This window comes from Cajanus cajan, chromosome 1 (assembly GCF_000230855.2).
Source record: "Cajanus cajan strain Asha chromosome 1, NIPB_CcT2T_4, whole genome shotgun sequence".
Taxonomy (NCBI): domain Eukaryota; kingdom Viridiplantae; phylum Streptophyta; class Magnoliopsida; order Fabales; family Fabaceae; genus Cajanus; species Cajanus cajan.
The window spans coordinates 88,084,550-88,108,250 of record NC_138517.1 but is presented as its reverse complement, the minus strand read 5'-3'; the positions used below and the strand labels follow the sequence as shown (position 1 = coordinate 88,108,250).

Here is a 23,701-nt window from a genome sequence, read left to right as displayed (position 1 = left end):
AAGAGAAAGAAAGGTCTATCTATTTTTTTTTTTTAGTTATTCAGTTAAACCAATGATTCGTTATTGGAGCAGATAACAACAACCATCTCATCTGGGAAAAGCCATCTTTTTCTCAACAATATCTTTGTCATTTGATCCAATAACGTTTTGTTAGATAGGAACAGATTTGATAAATATTGATAACTCTCAGATAGAGTATTAGAACGGAAAAATCCATTAGATAATGAACTATTGGTTCTAAGCCATCTCTGGCAATGAATCAACAATTCAAAATGCTTTTCTTGCGTATTCTTGATAAACCAGTGTTTATATATAGATGTAGGAAGATCTGTTTGGGAAGTAAGAAGTTCCCTTGACATCTCTTCATCTGTAAAGAATTGTCGATGTGAAAATACAGAGACAAGAGGCTGATCTTTGAATAGGAAAAAAAGTGGATCCGCAGGATCCCAAATGAATTGGCTTATTTGAAAAAAGCCTTGTTCTTTGGAAGATCTATCTCGTGTCTGGTACTGCACGGTTCCACCCTGCAAGAACTCTGAATCATTCTCTTGAAGCTCATCCTCTTCATCATAAATGATCCGCTTGCCCCGAAATGACCTGGCCCAATAGGGAAATCCCAATGAATTGGGCCTTTCGATACAATCAAATAGAAAGCCCCAGGGGCGCCATATTCTAGGAGCCCAAACGATGTGATTGAAAAAATCCTCCTCTATCTGTTGCGGGTCGAGGACTCCCCCCCTTCTTCAAACTCCGATTCATATTTTTCATAGAGAAATCTCTGATCAATGATAGAATAAGATCCATTTTGAATCATATTTAAGGGATTCCTTGGTTCGGACCGAAGAAGCAATGTCACTCGATCATTATCAAACTGACTGCAATCTTTTTCTGTCCGTGAGGATCCCACCAGAGCGCCTTCTACTTCTAATAGGCCATGAACTAGATCAGAATTATTCTCAACGAGTCCATAAGACGTGATCCCATTTTTTTCATCAGGTCCGGGTAGAGACCAAAGATCTTGAGCGACCGATCCGGCAGAACAACTCAAAAGATAAAGAAGTATCGTTAATTTCTTCATACTCGTTCCAAGTTCGAAGTACCATTTGTACAAATAAGAATCCCCCCCGTTACATGATTTCTTCTTCATATAGATAGATATAGGATCTATGGAGCAATTACTTAGAAGTACATTTTTTGAAACAGCCCTTCCTATCTGATAGAAAAGGATCCCATGATCTTGAACCGATCTTACCTGAGATCGCAAATCCCAAGTTTGTCTATGAAGAACGGATCTAATTATATTAGTGTCTATAATGGATTTTTTTTGTATAATACTAATCGATAGGGCCTCATTGGTAAGTGCTACAAGATCTCGTACATTTGAACCCATTGTTGTGGACCCGAACCCATTAGTATGGAACATTTTCTTTTCCAAGTGAAATCCCCTAGTATATGAAAGAGTGAAAAAGTGTTTTCGTTGTTGTGGAATAAGAAGCCTTCGTATCTTAATGCATGTATTTAATTTATTCGGAGCTATTAGAGCTGGATCTACTTTTTGGGGAATATGAGTCGAAGCAATAACAAGAATATTTCTAGTGGAACATCTTTCACAATCCCTTGAGAGATAGTTCACTAAAAGACCGAGGGATAAGTAATTCGACTCATTCACATCCAGATCATGAATGTTTGGAATCCATATTATGCAAGGAGACATTGCTTTTGCTAATTCGAATTGAAAGGTGATATAAAATCGGTCTATTTCTGGCATCATATCCATAGTTAGCGTATTCATCATAGTTAGAAGCTCCAGCTCCATATCAAGGTCACGGTCGATATCGTCACTATCATCAATATCGTCACTATCGTCACTATCATCACTATCATCAATAAGAAAACCCTTAGGCTTGTTATCCAGGAACTTGTTCAGAAAAATTGTAATGAAAGGAACATAGGAGTTTGTCGCTAGGTATTTGACCAAATAGGATCGTCCAGTTCCTATAGAACCTATCACTAAAATACCCCTAGGGGGGGGTAGGGATAAGCGGAGCGAAAAGGGTTTTACATGAGATGGGAAATGAAAACTGTTAGCCCCCCACAGGGTTTGTGAATAAGTAATTGTCTGATAATTAGCAAGGAATATCCGTCTTTCTGCTAAACAGGATGTATTTAACTCATAAATCATTAGATACTTTTTATGAATGTCAACTAAGTATCGTAAGTAAATTGCTCCTGGTTGTTCAATCATTTGATAACCAGAGTTATTCTTTGATAAATGATCACTATGAGTCAGACTCAATAGAATTTGATCAATCCTTTTTTCTGTTGTTAAGGTAGAAAACTGAACCAAGAATTCTCTTTCTTTATCATCAATAGAATCACTGTTCGAGACCCAGGATTCTATTTTATCATCAATCCAATCACCATTCACGTTTTTTATTTTTCTTATCAAGGAATAGATTGCTTTACTTGTATGACTTACATGTCTCGTATTTCTCGAAAAAGCGATTCGATTGATGGGATTTGGTATGATACTTATGAGATCGATGAGATTCAAATATTTCTTCTTAGAACGTATTGATTTGACCCCATAAGCGGGACCACCACCCCATAGCATGTTTCCACCAAAAGAAAAACTCCGTATTTCTTCTAGAGAATCTCCTAATTGTTCCCGAGCAACTAGAAAGAGATTCTTTAACCAGAAAGAATTCAGTTCAGATGTAGGATACCTATCCAGAAGTTTTCGCAACTCAATCATATATGATGGAATCATCAAAGATTTTACCTTTTCGAACTCTGTCTGTAACTCATGGTAGACTCGAGAAACAAAGAGAAGATGTGTACGAACGAGATATCCAGCAACAAGAAGAAGGAAAAGGATTGAATAGAGGAACTCCTGAACATTTAGCGATCTCAGATGTGTCGATATCAATAGTAACTCATTATTTCGATGAATAATTTCTTCGGACAGAAGAAGATTATGTAAAAAATTACTCGGAATCTCACTTATCAGATTCCATATCTCACTTATCAGATTCCATATCTCACTTATCAGATTCCATTGTGTCTTCCACAATGGAATCTGACGAATTCGCCATAATATATCTGACCCATGCATAATATCATGAAAAATGGATACAAATTTTTGGCTGCTACTTAGTATCGGCAATAGGTCTGAAAAAGTATTTAAAAATATGAAATTTAGATATTTGTACCCTGTTGAGGTAAGGAACCATGGTATATATGTTTGGAATAGATTCCATTTTGAGAGAGTTGAAAAAGCACTATCCTGTTGAAAGGTTCTATACATCTGCCCTTTCTCAAGACATTTTTTTAGATAAGGACTCCGTTTTTTCCTTTTTTCGGATGGTAAATATTTCTCAGAACATGGAGTATGAATCAAACCCATGTTTGAATGGAAATTGAGATACTGATGCAAGTTCTTCTCTTCTGAATCAGGTAGATTCATATCTGAAAGAGGTTGACAATAAGTTCTTTCAAAATGGTCTATTTGTCCCTCTGTTAGAGGTGTTCCAGAAATGTCTGCGATCGAGTAAATAGCTCCACGAACGAATGGATCGTATCGAATTGGAAAATGGAAAGATTTGTACAAGTTATACCCTTCGTCGCCACTTTGCGGAAAATCGTTAGGTATCAATATGTTAGATACCTGTGACTCGATTGGTGAAATAGTATCTCTCTCCCAAAAAGCATGTTTTTTTTGACCATCGCAAAAAGAAAATATTTTGTTGCGAATGAACAAGATATTGAGGAATTGTCTATACGTAAAATCATAATTATTGATACAGGCCTTTTCCACATAAAAAGGGAATCTTTTGTTACAATAGAAGCAGAAGTGATATTGATTATTCAAGAATCGAAGTCGATTTGCTTTATAAAAAGAGTATATCAATGAACTCCTATGAAAAGGTTTCACGGGATTCAGCCAATTGTCTGGATCGTGGGATATCATTGATAAATAGGAATCTGTGTTATCAAAAGATTTCCTGCGATTCTTTCTAGTATGGAATGAGTCAATCATCCACTCTTGTATCTTATTGAACAAAAATGGTGATATTGTTCCTCCATGGATCAAGAATTTGGATTTTTGGGAAGTATCTTGGTCATCCAATAATAAGGGTTTCCATTTTTTCAAATGAAAGATTTGAAGACCTATTGATTCTAATAACTGATTATAGAGTGGATCATTCGGACCTTTCAATTCATAGATGTGGATCTCGGACCTATGAATGGGGATACCCCCGAAACTCACAAAGAAAAAAGGAAGTGAGTTAGACAAAAAGAGAAGAAACTTGGACAAAAAAAGAAGAAACTTGGACAAAAAGAAAAAAAGTGACTTAGACAAATCTTTTTTGTCGATAACCTCGGACCAATCAATCGAATATTGATTAATATGCAATCGATCAAACACTACTTGAAAACGGCTATTCTACTCAGAAATGAAATAGTCCAAATGTTCCTGGAAATTATTGCTCCCATTGGACCATTTGTATCTATATGCACTAGGATCCCGATTCATGGATCTCTCCGTTCGAGAAATCCAAATAAGAGGATCGAACCATTTCTTCTGACTCTTTTTCAAATTTGATAAATGTTGGTTGATCGTGTATTTCATTATAGTTCTATGATTCAGAGTATCATTTCCTATTTGATACCTTTGAATTCCATATTCGAAGTTGCGATTGAATCGATTCTTTTTAATGAATCGATTCAATACATTTCTTATGTAACCGTGGGTGCTATATTGGATTTGAATCAGATTTCGGATCAATCTATATTGATTGACTGCCTCCATTATGTTGTTGCTAGCAAATACCACTATTTTAGGTTTTGGATCTTCCAAATTATTCCCGCAAGAGGTCTGGACCCATTTTTTTATGATCCTTCGATAAAAAGATTCATTCTCTTCATAAAAAAGAGGAGGTAGAACCAATAAAGAGTGATTTTTCGATTCATCCCTGGAGTTGAATAACTCATTCAAGAAATGTTTTTGATCCAATCCGGAGGAATCAATAGAAAAAGCAAATCCCTTATGATACACCAGATCCGGCTCGGTTATTGATAGAGTGAATAGATCTACCATTTCTTGAAATATCTCTTCTGATTCAAAATCGTGGTGTAACGTGTATCCCCCCCTGTTCCGGTCATGGAATAGATGAAATAAACTCCAAAATGGATTTTTGTTCAAGAATGAAATCTTATTGGAACTGTCCAGTTCATCCTTCGGAACCATAAAATATTGTCTGCTAGACCAACATATTTCCCCGGCGAACCTGTAAAAACTTCTGCTACGAAAAAAGGTTGTGATAAGAAACGCTCAATTTTTCGTGCTCTTGCTACAGTTAAGCGATCTTCTTCGGATAATTCGTCCAAGCCAAGAATAGCGATAATGTCCTGAAGTTCTTTGTAACGTTGTAAAGTTTGTTTAACTCTTTGTGCAGTCTCATAATGTTCTTCACCAACGATCCGAGGTTGGAGCATAGTTGACGTTGAATCTAAAGGATCTACTGCTGGATAGATACCTTTGGCCGCTAATCCTCTTGATAGTACAGTAGTAGCATCTAAATGTGCAAATGTCGTAGCAGGGGCAGGATCGGTTAAATCGTCTGCGGGTACATAAACTGCTTGAATAGAAGTTATGGACCCTTCTTTGGTAGAAGTAATTCTTTCTTGTAAAGAACCCATTTCAGTACTAAGAGTGGGTTGATAACCCACAGCAGAGGGCATTCGACCCAATAAGGCAGATACTTCAGATCCTGCTTGGACGAAGCGGAATATATTGTCGATAAATAGAAGTACATCTTGTTCGTTGACATCTCGAAAATATTCCGCCATAGTTAGGGCAGTTAAACCCACTCTCATACGAGCTCCGGGCGGTTCATTCATTTGACCGTATACTAGAGCTACTTTAGATTCTGCAATATTTTTTTCATTAATTACTCCGGATTCTTTCATTTCCATATAAAGATCATTTCCCTCACGAGTACGCTCACCTACTCCGCCAAATACAGATACACCTCCATGAGCTTTGGCAATGTTATTGATCAATTCCATAATGAGTACTGTTTTACCTACTCCGGCTCCACCGAAAAGTCCTATTTTTCCTCCACGCCGATAAGGGGCTAAAAGATCTACTACTTTTATTCCTGTTTCAAAAATAGATAATTTTGTATCTAATTGGATAAAGGCAGGCGCAGATCTATGAATGGGAGATGTTGTGCGAGTATCTACAGGACCTAAATTATCAATAGGCTCTCCAAGTACGTTGAAAATTCGTCCTAGAGTTGCTCCGCCTACTGGAACACTTAAGGGAGCTCCTGTGTCAATCACTTCCATTCCTCTCATTAGACCATCTGTAGCACTCATAGCTACAGCTCTAACTCGATTATTTCCTAATAATTGCTGTACTTCACAAGTCACGTTAATTTGTTGACCAACATTATCTCAACCCTTAACTACCAAAGCGTTGTAAATATTAGGCATCTTCCCTGGGGGAAAGGCTACATCTAGTACCGGACCAATTATTTGGGCGATACGTCCCAGATTTTTTTTTTCAAGCGCAGAAACCTCAGGACCAGAAGTAGTAGGATTTATTCGCATATAAAAATATATCCATTTTTTTCCGAAAAAAAAATTGAAATAAAAAAAAAATGTTCGATAACCAAGCAAGTTGATCGGTTAATTCAATAACAAATAAGAAATGGTAGTTAGTACTCTATTTTTTTGGTACCACCCAACCAATCCAATTAAATTGTTTACTTTTTAAATTTCAATGATTGAATTTTAAAGTTTACCTCAGTCATTTTGAAAATTTCAATTGTATAAAATCTTTCAAAAGTTTTTTTTTCTATCATTATAGAGAATATCATCTATATTCTCTATGGAATTCGAACCTGAACCTTATTTACATTTACGATTCATTTTTTCTATCTCATTGGCTTTCTTATTTCATCAGTAGACAATTTATACTTAATTCTACTTAGCTTATTATTCTACTTAGCTTATTTTTTTTTTTACCTATTTTTTTTGTTTTCCGGGGAAAAGTATTCCTATTTTTACATCTAGGATTTACATATACAACCTATATCACCGTCAAGATCAAGAGTTCATTTTTTTTTACTTAAATTAGATATTTCGATTCCAAAATGAAAAATAAAATAAGTAAGGGGGATAATAAATTAGAAATTGAAAAAAAAAAAACAAAGATTGGGTTGCGCTATACATATGAAAGAGTATACAATAATGATGTATTTGACAAATCAAATACCATCGTTTAATATTTAATTTAATAATAATGAACCTTTGGAATTTATTGATAATATTAGTGGATTATTTGTGAAAGATTCCTGTGAAGTGAAAGAAAAGATTTCACTAACTCCTAAGTGATGTCGAGTAGACCTTGTTGTTTCGAGAATTCTTAATTCGTGAGTTAATGAATAAATATACTGAAAAAACAAAATTCAAAGAAACATTTGTTCTTTGATAAAAAAAAAAAGGTAAAGCTCCGGAAGCTTGAAAGGATTAAAATTATTCCATTTTTTTTGAAACTCTTTGAAAAGTTTTTTAAGTCCGGTTGCGAGGTCTAAATATTTAGTATGAATCATAGTTCTAATATTTTTAGAATCTATTTTCTATATTCCGTGCTTCAGATACTCGAATAAATATCGGACGGGATTAAACCATCTCTATCAAGATGACAGATCCTTTTTATGTTCTGTACTATCAATAGGATCCATTAAAACAAGTCACACACTCATATTCCGGAAATACAGAAACAAAAAAATTCCACGATCAAACTACCAAATACAAATGGAATAAGCTAACAAACAATAAGAAACCTAAATGTTTAACTTTCCTTTCTATTGAAAAACAAATAACTCGATTCTTGTGAATCTAATTCATAGAAATTCCGTCCAGTAAAATGGACGAATTATAAATCTCTAAAATAATAGATAGAAATATCGCAAATAGAGCCATTGCAACACCCATCAAAGGAGTAGTTCCCCACCCCGGAGCTACTTTACCATACTCTGAATTTAATGGTTTCAATAAATCCCCTACAACAGTTCGTCTTGGACCAGATCTAGAATTATCCTCAACGGTTTGAGTAGACATAAATAGTATTTTTTATTCATTGAGATCTGTTGACTTTGTATACTATTCCGCTGTAAATATAAGGATCTTATCCTATAGATCTATTGTGATCTTGAAACTTTAGAACTATAATAATGGAAATAGCAACCCTAATTGCCATCTCTATATCTGGTTTACTTGTAAGTTTTACCGGGTATGCCTTATATACTGCTTTTGGGCAACCCTCTCAACAATTAAGAGATCCATTCGAAGAACATGGGGACTAGTTGAAGTAATGAGCCCTCTATATATAGAGGGCTCATTACTTCAATTAAGATAATCCAAAATTATTTCATTTTTTCGTTGGAACTTTAGGGGTTTCTCTAAAAAAGATAGCGAAAAAAATAATTCCTAAAGTCGAGACTAAGAGGAATGTATAAACCAATGCTTCCATATATTTGATCGTGGTTTACAATTATAACTTTCATACCTGTTTGTTGGGGCTCATTTCCCCCTCAAAAAAAAGAATAAATACAATGATTTAAATCAAGATTTTTCTAGTTATCTATGTGAAATTCAAAATCATAACAAAAAAAGTAGAAAAGGAACAAAAGAATGTTCTATCAGACTACCTGTCTTCTTGTAGTTGGATCTCCAAGTTTTTGGAAGGTTCCAAATTCTACTTGAGCGTCTAAATCTGGGTCGATACCAGCAAAAACATCTCTGAACAAAGTTCTAGCACCATGCCAAATGTGCCCGAAAAAGAATAGCAAAGCAAATGAAGCATGTCCAAAAGTAAACCAACCCCTTGGACTGCTACGAAAAACACCATCTGATTTCAAAGTCGCACGATCTAATTCAAAAATTTCACCCAATTGAGCACGTCTAGCATATTTTTTCACAGTAGCAGGATCACTATAACTGACTCCATTAAGTTCGCCACCATAGAACTCAACAGTTACACCTACTTGTTCGACACTATATTTAGATTCTGCCCTTCGAAAAGGAACATCGGCTCTAACAATTCCATCCCCGTCTACCAAAACAACTGGAAATGTTTCAAAAAAAGTAGGCATACGCCGTACAAAAAGTTCATGCCCCTCTTTATCTCTAAAGATGGGATGTCCTAACCAACCGACAGCTATTCCATCTCCATTGTCCATTGAACCCGCTCTAAATAACCCCCCTTTTGCTGGATTATTGCCAATGTAATCATAAAAAGCTAATTTTTCGGGAATTTTAGACCAAGCTTCTGATAAATTTTGATTTTCGGCTAGTCCAGCACCAACTCTTCGATATATTTCTTGCTGGAAGTATCCCTGATCCCATTGATAACGAGTAGGACCAAATAATTCAATGGGAGTTGTTGCTGAACCATACCACATAGTTCCAGCAACGACAAAAGCTGCAAAAAAGACAGCAGCAATACTGCTGGAAAGAACGGTTTCAATATTTCCCATACGTAATCCTTTATATAGACGTTGGGGCGGACGCACACTAAGATGGAAAAGACCCGCTAATATGCCCAACGTTCCTGCTGCAATATGATGAGAAGCTATCCCTCCCGGAACAAAAGGATCAAAACCTTCCACACCCCACGCGGGATTTACGGATTGTATCCTTCCAGTTAGTCCATAAGGATCAGATACCCATATTCCAGGACCATACAATCCTGTTACATGAAATGCGCCAAAACCAAAACAAGCCACCCCTGCAAGAAATAAATGAATTCCAAAAATTTTGGGCAAATCCAACGAAGGTTTTCCAGTACGTTCATCACAAAAGATTTCGAGATCCCAATAAACCCAATGCCAAATAGCCGCTAAAAAGCACAAGCCCGAAAACACAATATGTGCTCCGGCCACCCCTTCGTAACTCCAAATACCCGGATTCGTTATAGTCCCTCCTGTGATATTCCAACCGCCCCACGAATTGGTTATTCCTAAACGAGTCATGAAAGGTATAACGAACATACCCTGTCTCCACATTGGGTCAAGAACAGGGTCAGAGGGATCAAAAACTGCTAATTCATATAGAGCCATCGAACCGGCCCAACCAGCAACCAGAGCTGTGTGCATTATATGAACAGAAAGCAAACGGCCTGGATCATTTAATACAACAGTATGAACACGATACCAAGGTAAACCCATGAAAATACCCCTTATATCAACAAAAAATAGACACTATGTAACTTTATTGCACTGGAAAAAATTATACTATGCACTCTAGCCTTTCTGTAGATTATCTAGGAAAAAGGATTAAAAGTTGTTCTAGTTTTTTAGTAATAATGGAACAATCCTATTTGTAGAAATAAAAAGAAACAGATTTATTCTATACCCGATAAGTAACAATACGCAATGGTGGGAAGACGAGAGGAGTTGACAATTTTATCTATGAATATTTAAATAAGTAAATGCAGACATATTCGTTTATCACCCCAATAACCCATTCGTAACAACTTTACTTTATTTAGTATTCCTTTTTCTTTAGAAAAATGCAATATAATAAAAGTAAATCATTTTTAACATGGTAAGCTAATTCTTACGTTTCCACACTAAAGTGAGATATATGACTTTATTTTTTTCTCCATTTTATGCCCATTGGTGTTCCAAAAGTACCCTTTCGAAGCCCAGGGGAAGAAGATGCATCTTGGGTTGATATATAGTGCGACTTGTCAGATATAGTAGGTCATATGGTTTTTACCCGTTTTCTCCCCCGATCGAGATATCCTCTCTTTCACCCCCAAAAGAGAATGATGAAATCATAAAAAATTTGGAGCGTGAAATGTAATGAAGTATAATTCGATTGATTTTTTGGTTTTTAGAGGGGATATCCAGATTCTTATTCTAAATTATTCATAATTTATGGTTGGCTCGATTGGACCAATAAAATAAAGTACCCAGGCTCTGTTTAGAAAAAAACCAATTGGTAATATATCTACGATCACCACTTCGATCATATCATATATTTTACAGAAAACATAAAAATAGTTTATATCATATCAACATCTTTTTCATTTATTGAGGGTTCTAATAATTGATATGTTTCTACAAATAATTGAAATTCAATTTCTTGATCTGTATCCTCAATTTTTGGAAACTTTAAAAGGCCTTCTATTAAGCCCTGATCAATGAACCTACAAAACCCTTCAAATTGTATCTGATTCAATCCAGGTACTGTAGACATTCCTTCATTTCCACCCCCAAGCATTTTCAATTTCCCTGTGAATTTTATAGAAAAATATTCCACGATTTGCTGTCATTCTTTATCAAATCACATGAATCTATTTAGCAATAATGGAATTTTTGTTCTTTTTACTGAATTACATGAAATTTTACCTAACCCTGTGTATGAAATACCTATTATGAAAAGAGAAATAAAATAAAATTTTAAACTCAACTTCGAAGGAAGGAATTCGCAAAGAAAAGAGATATTTTGAACTATTTTTGGAGAATACGATTAGAGTGTGTAATGTAATAAGGCTTGTATTTATTTTACACGCATAGATCTAATTCCAGCTATAGATAGATATAGATAGATCCGTCTCTAACTTTATTGCAGTCATATTCGTTCGGGACAACACATAACATATCGTCTTCATTTTTACAATTTTTCTATTCAATCTATTTATTCAATCTATTTAATATAAATAGAAAAATTGTAAAAAAAAAAGGGAGAAGCACCAGAATTTCCTGAAAATTCCATATAGTATATATATATGCATAAGATACCCGATTAGATAATATTTGTGTAACAATTCCAATTTATGTTCTAGGGTTTACATATACTGACAATTGCTGCTATAATTGGAATGAAGCAGGTTTTTTTTTTTCAATTTAAAATCAATATGGATTGGTTATATATCAACTTTGATTTTATTATCTCATTAAGTATCTCATTAATAAAAAAAACCATTCTAGATTCAAATATTCAAGAATCATTCATAAATTAATAGTTAATGGTTGCGATTTGTCTCAAGATTTTTATCGTATGTGACAGAAGGTGTAAGCTTTTTTTTTCATTTCAATAGAAAAAAAAAGGGCGGGTATTCTTATACACTTCATATATCTATTTGGCGGCATGGCCGAGTGGTAAGGCGGGGGACTGCAAATCCTTTTTCCCCAGTTCAAATCCGGGTGTCGCCTTATCGACAAGAGATTTAAAATGAAATATTGTATTACGTTTTTTTTTATAGAAAACTTTTTTACAACAGAAGTTAGCGAGTGAAAGACTTGTTTGATTATAAATTATAAGAATCGGGAGGTTTGTTCTAAAAAAAAATACTGTAAATCTTTTCGTCTCGAATTCAAGGAAAGATTCTAATAGTGAAAAGGAATCGATCCATTTTGAAATGATAGTTCTTTCACTACACAACTATTGTAGTGTACGTCTACTTACCGAGTCTTGAATTAGATTGGATAAGTCGTATAGAGAATTACATTTTTAGTTAGAGAAGGGGCGGAAGAAAAACCTTGTATAGAAAGTATATGAGCGCTTCTGCATTTAATCTGCATTTAATCAATATTAGTTAGATTAGTTAGATTGAATAGTTCATTTAGCTAATTTGCTTTCTTAAAAGTATATCTATATATATCTATATAGATATCTATACCTATATTCTAATAAAATTGGAAAATTATTCTATATCTATATTATAATATAAAATCGAAATAAAATAGAAAATAGAAATCAAAAAAATCTTTCTCTTCACCAACCTCTAGTAAAAAAAATGGATAGGAAAGATATCTTCCTATTATTTTAGAGAACGAATCGGGAGACATTAAGGGATTTTTTCAAATAGAGATAAGAATATAAGTTTGCAAATTAATATGTCTTGATTCTATTTAATTCGATTTTTTTTTTGACTCTGTACCGGCAATTTCACTATTATTATAATATTTTTATATTCTTGTATTTTTAGTTAATAATACAAAAAAAAAATAATAGAAGAAAAATTTTGGAACAATAATGAAATAATTCCTTCATATTGATAGAGATAGGAGACAAAATTTACATGGATATCGTAAGTCTTGCTTGGGCTGCTTTAATGGTAGTTTTTTCATTTTCTCTTTCCCTCGTAGTATGGGGAAGAAGTGGACTATAAGGGTACTAATAATTGAGTTTAAGGGATCAAAGTACCAATTTTGTGTTTTCTACCCTGGTTTTGATTACATTTTGGAACTGTTGAATTGGAGTATTTCATTTATACTAATTAATTGGATTCAAATTAAAAATATATCTGCATTTCAGAGTTCTATTATATTATAGTGGTCTAATGTATTCTATGTATATTGTAGAAATAGAAAATACTCTTTCAATCAAACAAATATTTGAATTATTCCCATATTTATTCGTATTTTGAAAAAATCAACAAGGGAATCCAAAATAATAGGAAATTTATTCCTATTCCAACCGAATTCTTCGTAAAATTTCTATTTCGATGAACTGACTCTTACCTATATAGAAAATGAGGGACCGCGTAGCCCCCATTCCTACTTTTTTACCCCTTCCCTCTTTTTTTAAATGATATTGATATTGTAAAAAGAATCCGAAATCTAAAAAAATTAGAATCGGAAGAATATGAGTTGTTTTTTGATTATTTCAGATTTCTTGGAATCAATACAAATTAAGTAGATGAAACTCAAAAAAAAATTAAAAAATTTTGAACGCAATTCTATAAAATCCAGATAGTAGAAATGAAATCTATTTCTACTATCTGGATTACACTGATTGTAGTCCGATCATTTTTTTTAGACTAAGACCCTAAAATGAAAACCTTTTTCATTTTTTTTATTAAATCATTGATTATATTGATAAAAATTAGGGAGTCATATTAATATTAAGAAGTAATATTTAATCGAAATTAGTCACTTTTACTTACCGTTTTTACGTAAATTATAAGTAAAAAAGCAGTAGGAACTAGAATAAACAGTGCAGTAGCAATAAATGCGAGAATATTTACTTCCATAATCTCTATATATGTTTTATTTCTCTTCGATTTCCAATAATAAAAATTAGGGATTTAATCCCATAGAATATAGATGATAAATCTTTCATCGATAAATTCAACAATGGTATAAATTTGATTTCGATGATATGATATTAAATCGCATCAATATCACGAATAACAATATCTGAGCTATCAAATCGACTCATCGTCGAGAATTAAATAGTATACCATAGGAAGATCTTTTATCCATACTAAATAAAACCAAAAAAACATTTCTTTTTGACGCAATTAAAAATTTCCTTTATCATGATAAAAGTCTAAAATAAAAATTTCCAATGTTCTATCATACAAAATTAACTACAAATCATACTTAAATTTTTATTGCAAAAAAAAAATGGTGGGTTACTGGGCTACCCGACTCACCACGAGTTTAGCCTGGGTGGGCCGGGTCAAAGTGGGCCGGGTTGAGATATACCCACCTACTATAAAACTTCAATTTTTTTTTGCCCAGTCAAGCCCATTTTCAAGGTGGACTAGGTTGGCTCACGGGTCCTGGCTCACTTTAAGGGCTCTAATTCAATCTCTTGTTCTCTCTTTAGAAAATAAAATAAATTGTAGTGTTCTATATTACTTTCAATGGTCCTTTGGCAAGTGTTAGTTTATTAGCTCAATCATATAAAAATCTCAACTGAATCAATCAATTGTCCCCTTAAAATACTAAATACAGACACCAATGGCTTAGGGGAGAAATCCATTTCATATTGGAACTCCTCTAATGAACAGATTCTTTCTCCAACCCGATAATTAATGACCCTCTTTTGCAAGACCAAACGTGACCCACCTCAAACAGCGGAGAAAGCTTCCAATAATGTCTTTTATCCAATCATAATCTTTTACTAACTTACTCGCGGATCTATGTGTCTCCCAAATTTTACAAGCCAAAACAAAGGCACTGTTGATAAATCCATGAAAACTAGACTCCAATTATTACGTAAAATTTTAATCGAGTTCGATGCGTAAAAAAAAAACACCCTCTTTTCTTAAGAAAAAACTGTGATAGTCCAATCAACAACAATACCTCAAATAGGATACCAAGATTAATGTTAAACAACACAACACTTGACATCCACAGTAATAGTATAATAAAGAAACACACGAGCAAAACTGCAAAAGCAACCCCATAATCAGTGTTTCACCTGCCGTCATTAACACGAGATCTTACTCACATTTGATGTGAGTGAAAAGTGTAAAGAAGATGTTAGATAATAGATACGCAGACAAAGCAGAAGGTGTCGCTATTGCATGTGGCCAGGGCGTTGAAATCCTAAAATAATAATTCCCCACTTCACACTCCATGTGCGATGCTGCATTTCCATGCTGGCTCTTTTTTTCTCTCACATAACATCATATTCACTTTCACTTATTTCACCGCCACATTAACTACTTCACTTCACCAAGCAATTATAAGCATTCCCTTATTCTCTGACAGACCCTCTCCTCGGTTGACATGGATTCCAAGGCAGTTTTGGATTATGCTTTGTTTCAACTCACTCCAACCAGGACAAGGTGAGTGAGAGTCTTTCTCTTTACCCTTCGCTGAAAAACTCTTTGATGGGTTACAATCTTTTGCTTTGTTTTAACTATGTGGTTCATGGTTTTGCTTTTGAAGATGTGAGCTTTTAGTCTTTCGTGGGGGTGTTCATCAGAAAATAGCTTCTGGGTTGTTTGAGCCTTTCCTTTCTCATCTCAAATTCGTCAAAGATGAGATCTCCAAAGGTGGATACTCAATTAAGCTTCTGCCTCCAACCAACGCTTCCTTCTGGTTCACCAAAGCCACGTTTGAGAGGTCATTCATTGCTACTTTTGCCCAATTTTACCTTTTCCTTTTGGCATCTTAATGGTTATTCTTCCATCTCAAGAACTTTCTTAATGTTTTCCAATCAGATTTGGAGACCCAGTGAATCAATAACCTCGATAATTAAAGCATATGATGCGTAGATATTGTAATGGGAATGGTATCTAAAGAACTTTCTAAATTTTTTCACACAATTGGTATAAAGCATGTGACTTTTTTTTAATCATGTCTTAGGGTGTGTGATGACAATTATTTGAGTAGTAGTTCTTACATCCAAAGACATTGCTTTGGAGATTGCTTTTTTTTTTTGTCCCTACTAATGATTATTTTATAGCCCATCAATTTCTTTAATTAAAGTACATGGCAGTGCCAAATCTGTGGATTGATTCACAAATTCCTGCACTTGAATGATAGCTCATGATTTAATTATGGATTTAGTTTACGTGGTTTTATAGATTTAGAGAATAATGGTTTTTTGTGGGGGTGGGGGTGGTTGAAAACTAGGATTCCATTAAAGGTGAGAACTGAGAACAGAAGAAGGAAGCTGTGGAAGTTATCAAAAACTTAGGATCTTCTGTAATTTTTTCCCCTGCTCCAACATTCATCCAATTTAAGATTTATGAAGCTGATTTTGCTCTCTTCATTTTTTGTCTTCTCTCTTCTCTTTTGATTTTGGGGTGTGGGTAAATTCTACAGATTTGTGCGCTTTGTCAGCACACCGGCTATTCTGGAGAGGTTTGTAACCATTGAAAACGAAATTCGTCAGATCGAAAGTTCCTTTCAAGCTAATACTTTATCATTGTCCATTGCAAGTCCGGATGAAGGTACTGTTAGGAGCTGAATTGAAACACGTTTTATGGATATTGCTATATAAGTTACTTAGTGTTAGGTGCTAGAATTAAGTACCAATATAGGAGTACTTATTAAGTCATACAATGATACAACCATGATTCAAAGAAGTGATATTGTGCATGTTATTTCTTCACCTAATCATGAGTTGCTCAAGTAAAGCTAGTTTTCTACTAAAATTCCGTTGTGTATCAGGAATCATGCCACAAACCAATGGCAACACAAGGAGGTTAAGTGATTATGCGAAGGTATTTAATTTCTTAAAAGAAATGTTAGAATTACTTAATAATCTTTCCATTTTTTCTTAATTTACATTGTGTTTGCTTCAGTTAAATGATGCACTTGAAGGTGTTGACAATAAAGAAGAGGAAAACTCAAAGTAACTTTCTCCCTCTTCAATGGTTGCTTTTGATGAAATGTAATCTATTTTGTTTTGCTAGTTCATTAAAAACATTTCCTAACACTTTCAATTGCTGTAATCATAAGGGTTTCCCTGCACAGACTGTTGGAATCTCGAATAGCACTACTCCGGAAGGAGCAAGCAATGGCTTATACACGTGGTCTTGTTGCTGGATTCGAAATTGATAGCATCGATGATCTCATATACTTTGCAAATGCATTTGGAGCAGTCCGTTTAAGGTATGAACTGGAAAGATACAACTCACTAATTGTAAACAGTAAAATGGAAACTGTCGTCAATTCTTACTCATGTCAATACTATTTAATCCAAACATCATGAATTTAAAATAGAGAGAAAAAAAATGATTCTATATGGCCAGTTTTTGGAAAATAAATTTATTTTCCTCAGAAAAACTTTCCCTTGCTTTTCCTGACTTCAAATTATTTTGACAATTGACCCTACTTTGTAGATCGTGAAATTTCACTGTCTAAGGGGATCCCTCTTTTTGCTATGGAGGTTCAACTGCCTTTTGATGTCAGTTTTCTCATTCCTTGCTATTCTAAGGATCATTGAGAAACGAGAAACTATTCTTGTGGTTTTTGTAGTTTCCTTTAAACTCTGATGTCATCCTGCATCTCAAACTTACTATGCCGGACATCAGCTTATCATATTAGGGAGAATTTTCTACAGAACATAACTGCTTTTCACAATGAGATCTGCTACATCATTAAAAACTTGCATTCCATAGTTGTGGACCGGTGGATCTTGTCTCATTGACATAAAACCTTTATAGCTTTTAAACCAATTCTAAGTCTTGATATTCAATGTATGTAGGGAAGCCTGCATTAATTTTAAGGAATTATGGAACAAAAAGCATGCAGATGATCTTTGGATAAAAGAAGTAGCTGCTATGCAGTCAAGCTTACCACCAGCACTCTCATTGTCTGGATCATCAGGAATTATACTGGCAAATGATATAACCACCCATGACCAGAATAACAAAAACAATAGCTCTAAGGACAGCATTGCTTCGGGTGATGAAAATGTATCTCTGGAAACATCAAATTCTGCCACTTTAAACAAAAAAGAAGGTATTTTTTTTACCCTTTCTTCCTTTTCATTTACCTCAATTATATCATGTCTTCAGAAAATTATAGAAACCTTTGGCATCAAAATCAGATCACTGAATATAAAAGTCGATAATCATCGGTTAAGCAACAAACATTTTTAGTTTTTTTATTTCTATTTCTATATTTTTATTCTGTAAACTTTGGTTTGACCCACAACCTACAAATTTTAGTCTAAATCAACCTGTTAAATGGCTAAAAATTGTTTGAATAATTCAAATAAGTTAATGTCAGGGAAATAGAAGTCCAGGAAGTAAAGAGAACAAAAATAAGAAATGATAAGAATGGTTTTGTGGATCTTCTAGTTTAGAGAGATTGAAATCTGAAAAGACCTTGCAACTCTGTATTTAGTTAATTTCAAGGAACAATTTTCATACTGAAGTTTAAACTATTAGATGATTGCATATTATTGTTTTTTAATTTCTAGCCCTAACCCCCCCTTCCACCTATTGGGTGAAAGAGTTTGAGGCTTGGAGTTTGGATGCAACTCCTTTTTCCACAAAAGGCATAAAAAATGAATGATTATGGTCTTAAACAACATTCAAAATGCAGTATAAATCAGCACTTTTAAAGGAAAATACTATTTGGTACAAAAGTGTTTTCATATTAAAGGAAGAATGGGTTGATTTTCATTAAAATATATTTATATATTTTCATAATTTTTAATTAATATTTACTTGAAAAAATATCATTGGTCAGTATTTAAAATTGATGTGTTTTGTGCTACTTTTTTTTTTGTTTTTTTTTTTTGAGGACAAAGCAAATCATATGCATTCATTCATAATAATAGATTCAGGATAAGAAGGTATGAACTCATGAACATTCAGACTTGTATAAAATCTAGACTCTCTAGCTAAAGCGACTAAATTGGTTTGTCTATGAACAAATTCAATAGAGCAGTTCAAATTTCTAGTCAAAACCTCATTACACTTTCTCAAAATAAAGCCAGTTTCATTGTGCATAAATTTTTTGCATGTTTGTTTTCATACTTAATAACATTGTTGTTTAGAAAATCAGAAATCTGCATACCTTAATGATGTCTGTTTGATGTAATTAAAGCTATATTAAAGAGATAGTATAGATATCAATTTTGCTTCTATAAGCCATACGATGTTTATTTAATATCAAGGAATGTCATGCGCAGATGTGAACTTGCCTACGCCAATGCCCTGGCCTTACAATGTACCTCCATATATGTATATGCCTTCATACCAAGGATATCCTTTGACTAATATGCAGTCTGTTCCTCCTCATCTTCTAAGAAATATGCAATGGCCTTCTGATCTGGGAGTGAATCAGAAACCATCAGCAACCAAAAAAGAGAAATCTCCTTATAAGAAAGGATCGGAAGAATATGAAGACCAGAAGACAGAGTCCAGTGATCCTGATTCTGAGAGCGAACCTAATTCAGATAAACAAAATCACTCCAATCATTCTTTGAAAGATAATCTGAAGAGGAAAAAGCACCGAAGAAAGTCATCTGGAACAGTTGTGATTCGTAATATCAACTACATCACTCCAAAAAGGAGAAGTGGAAATGAGGGTGGAGTGTCTGATGAATCTTCAGAAGATGATGATGTCATTGATGAAGAAACCATCAAACAAAAGGTTGGTGTTGCACTTGAATCTTTGCAGAAGGTTCACAAAGGTGAAAAACGTGCTAATGGTAAAAAATCAGTGACCAGGCGCAATGCAACTAAATCAAGTGAGGAGACCGAAGAGGATCTCGCTGAAAACTTGAGTAATGCATCCGAAGGAGGAAACAAAAATGACAACTGGGATGCATTTCAAAATCTTTTGAAGATAGATGAGGGGACTGGAACTGATGCACCAGAAAGGATGCAGTCAATTGATGTCCAGGATGAACATTTTGTGGTGAGAAGCTCTGAAGAAAGAATGCCATACGCTGCTAGTTCATCTCCAAACTTGGATTTCAAAGAAGTTCTGAAGAATCCTAAAGTTCCAAATGACTCGTTTATTGTGAATCAAAGAGATGGAGGAAATGAAGGTGGATCGAAGCTGGATGAGTATGTAGACAACTGTGGTCCAGTTACAAAGAGCAGGCAAAATATAGGTGAAGAAATGCTTTTATCACATAGATCAAAAGAACCAGGGAATGAACTTGGTGATCCATTATCTACTTTTGTTGCTGACTCGTTAGAAACGAAGGGCAGAACATCAGATGATTGGTTTATTGTTGATAATTTGGAAAAGATGAGGAGCTCTGACCCCCCAATTGTGCCTGCAGTTTTTGATGGTGATTACACTTCATCATCAGTGAATGGTCACGTTGAAAAAAGAAGTGAAGGAACTCTCATTGATGATTCCTTCATGATTCAGGGTCAATTGTTAGATAATGATCTTTCTGACTCACAATGGAAGACGGACATAAGTATGGTTGCAGATCTAACTGCTGCCAACAAGCTTGAAAGTGATGATGCAGTTGCTTCAAACGAGAAGCATGCAATATCGAAGTACCAAGAGCCAAATGACCTCTTTGTAGTTCTACAACGGGATTCTGGATTGGATTCTGTTGATGCCTCGCGATCAATGGACTATGTAATTGATTTTTCCTTCTCAGAAACTGGTAGAAGATCCTCAATTGATGATTCACGTGACAATGTGAATAACAACCTTCCGGTTAGTCCTGTGAAAACCAATGCGAGCAAAAGCAAAGTTTCTCGAACAACTTCTGAAAAGGAAGAAAAGTCAAAAGCCTTGCGTGGAACTTCTGGAAAGGGCAAACCTGAAATCATGTCTAGGGCCAGAAAGCCATCTATCCCAAGTAGGCCTATAGTTCAGAAGAGCAAAAGGGAACAGGTACACTGATCTTTCAATTTTTCAGTTGCATTGTTATATTTTGAAGAGGCTTTGTGTACGCATTTCACATAGCATGTATTAATCATAACTCCTAATGGTGTGTACGATGGTAAACAGGAAGATGAGATGAGGAAGAAGATGGAAGAATTGCGGATTGAACGTCAAAGGAGAATTGCCGAAAGAACTGCATCCTCTGGTCTTGCTCGAGCTGCGCCTAGGAAAGACCAAATAGAAGGTAAAACAACAGGGATTTCTGCTAAGAGTGACAAGAATAAGACTCAACCCATAAAAGAGACCAACAGAATCAGTTCTGCCAAGGTCAGGGGAATTTAGCAAGCCTTGTCAGTTCAATGTGGATTCAGATTTTATAAGTCGCATGGTAAAGTGTATTTAAACAACTGTTGAAATGAATAGTTTTGTTTTCTATAAAATGTAAGTTATTGCATGTATTCAATCTTATAATCTCTCAGAATATTTTGTTTTGTTTCACGGTTGTATATCAATAGATTCTTTATCAGTTGTAGGAAAAATCTTGTAATAGGTTTTGTTGGATAAATAAATATTTGAAGTTTAAAAGGTTGGGTGGATTGTACATCCCAACATTCTTTGTACTATGTAATATATGAAACCTTTATAAACAGTTTTATTTTTCTACAAATAACCACGAATATTGTTTTCTGTTCTGATTCCATTATCAGTTATACTATTACTACCACAAGGGAACAGAAAGAGAAACAAGAGAAAAATTCAGAACTTCTTTCTACAATGTGTTGAATGCAATGATTCAGACTCAACAATTTTACCTTCTCTGCATTCTGCAAAATTACCCTAATATACAGTTTAATCTTGTCTGCATTCTTCAGAATTATTACTCTTAACATGGTATCAGAGTGTAGGAACATCTTTTACTCTTTCAATTAATATTCATTTATATTGAAGTGCAAGAAGGTAAGAAGCTACTCTATAACTGCAATCGAAAATCAATCGATAGGAAGAGGATTTGTTTCCGCTTAAATCTTCATCATCCTCAACTTTTCATATTCCATTGCAATCAGATTATAAGCATTCGCCCGAGGATTCTTCCTCTCATTCAACATGTCAAATATGGATACAATTCATACAACAAATTATGATCCTGGTTACTAAAAAAAAAAGAAGTTATCGGGTTTATTACGATCCAGGTTGAAACTGAAAGTGAAGGTATTGTTTTTCTAAAATATCTAGTTTATTTTTTCATAAGGAAACATAACTCTATGCACACAAAATAGATTGAAGTCTAGTTCATAGTTAAAATACATCGTCAAATCACTTTTTCTCGATATTTTTTTTCTCTCTCAAAAGGATAGGTTGAAGTCTAGTTTATAGTTATAGTAAACTGTCAAATCATTTTTGAGTTAATGACTTCTATAGAAACACAAGGTAAGTTCTATTTATTTTTTTCCTATGTAATTTTCAACATTTGATCCATTTGATTGTTTTTTTCCCCATTTTTTTCACTTAAGAAATAGCATTTTTGTTTTTATGCAATAAATCCTAATTTTTTGGGGTTTTCATTGATGTTCTTTTTCTTTTTTTTACTCTTGTAAACTCATTATCTTCTTTCATCTTTGTTTTTATTTTTATTTTTTATTTTTATTAGTTTGAAAAGGTTATTATTAGGTCTCTATTTAATTCCTTATCCTTAAGTTTTCATATTTGTATAATTAAAGCATAATTGTAGTTTGAAAATATAGATTTTTTTTATTTCTCATTTATTTTAATTTTTTAAAAATCATTTTTAGTCTTCTTACTTAAATCCTATGATGTGGTGGATGTGTCGAAAGTTGGGTCCAAAATTTGATAGAAATGGGTATAGAAACATAAACATACCTAAATGATGAGAAATCGGGGTAAATAAAAGATATCAACCAAGACAAAATAATTAAATTTAAAAGTAAATAATTAAAAGATTTTTTTTTGGGTACAGATAATTAAAAGAAATTAAAATCAAGAGAAAACCAATAGTCACCAATTTAAATTCAAATTATATGATTAATAATAATTAAAGACCAATGAATTTAAAGGATAAATAATCATAAAAATATATATATAAAGAGATTGTAGTGATTGAAAGAAAATAATCAATTAAATTAATTAAAAGATTAAAAAAATAATTAGAAAGTATTAAAAGAAAATACACAACAAAAGAGGGGTTGTGGTAAGTAAAAAAATCAACTAACACAAATTCATTAAAATTAAAACTAAGAAATATCATTTAGCATGATGATTATCATCAATTTAAATTTAAATTAAAGTGTCAATAATAATTAAAGGATAAGGATTTAAAAGATAAATAATCGTAGAGTAGATTGTGACAAAAAAAATAAAATTAAGTAAAATCATAAATTAAAAATTGATCATTAAATAAGAGGAGAATGTGATCTGTTATAAGAAAATATTGTAGATTTGTACTTTGTAGCGTATAAAAGATGTACCCTCTAGGATATATTTGAAAATTTATAGTATATAAATTTAAACTTCTTTTACATGATGTGTTTAGTAACCAAAAATTGTTAGCATAAGTAATTTGACATATGTGTTCCTTAACCAAGAGTTACAGTTTGATCTCT

The 23,701-nt window shown here is 33.7% G+C and overlaps 1 protein-coding gene and 1 non-coding gene across 3 annotated transcripts; both read left to right on the top strand.

The window, feature by feature from the left end:
• The first annotated feature begins 12,165 nt into the window (after positions 1-12,165).
• TRNAC-GCA (transfer RNA cysteine (anticodon GCA)) lies at positions 12,166-12,236 on the top strand. Its single transcript has one exon. It is a non-coding gene; the product is annotated as a tRNA-Cys (tRNA).
• A 2,996-nt stretch (positions 12,237-15,232) lies between these two features.
• LOC145953117 (COP1-interacting protein 7) lies at positions 15,233-21,778 on the top strand. 2 transcript variants are annotated; one of them, XM_083066781.1, is made up of 9 exons: positions 15,233-15,607; positions 15,711-15,887; positions 16,593-16,720; positions 16,941-16,993; positions 17,075-17,124; positions 17,232-17,384; positions 17,980-18,236; positions 19,417-21,092; positions 21,210-21,778. In XM_083066781.1, exons 1-9 carry the CDS (start codon positions 15,549-15,551, stop codon positions 21,423-21,425), a joined length of 2,769 nt encoding a protein of 922 aa, XP_082922907.1. In that variant the 5' UTR covers positions 15,233-15,548; the 3' UTR covers positions 21,426-21,778. The 2 variants fall into 2 exon arrangements, with proteins under 2 accessions (XP_082922907.1, XP_082922910.1); XM_083066784.1 differs by lacking the exons at positions 15,233-15,607; positions 15,711-15,887 and adding an exon at positions 15,900-16,472.
• Positions 21,779-23,701: the final 1,923 nt, after the last annotated feature.

Bases quoted from the DNA above. Each gene is read 5' to 3' on its own strand.
- LOC145953117 (XM_083066781.1), top strand. From the start codon at position 15,549: ATGGATTCCAAGGCAGTTTTGGATTATGCTTTGTTTCAACTCACTCCA. The intron at 15,608-15,710 runs GTGAGTGAGAGT...TTGCTTTTGAAG, and splicing joins CTCACTCCAACCAGGACAAG to ATGTGAGCTTTTAGTCTTTC. The intron at 17,125-17,231 runs GTAACTTTCTCC...TGTAATCATAAG, and splicing joins AAAGAAGAGGAAAACTCAAA to GGTTTCCCTGCACAGACTGT.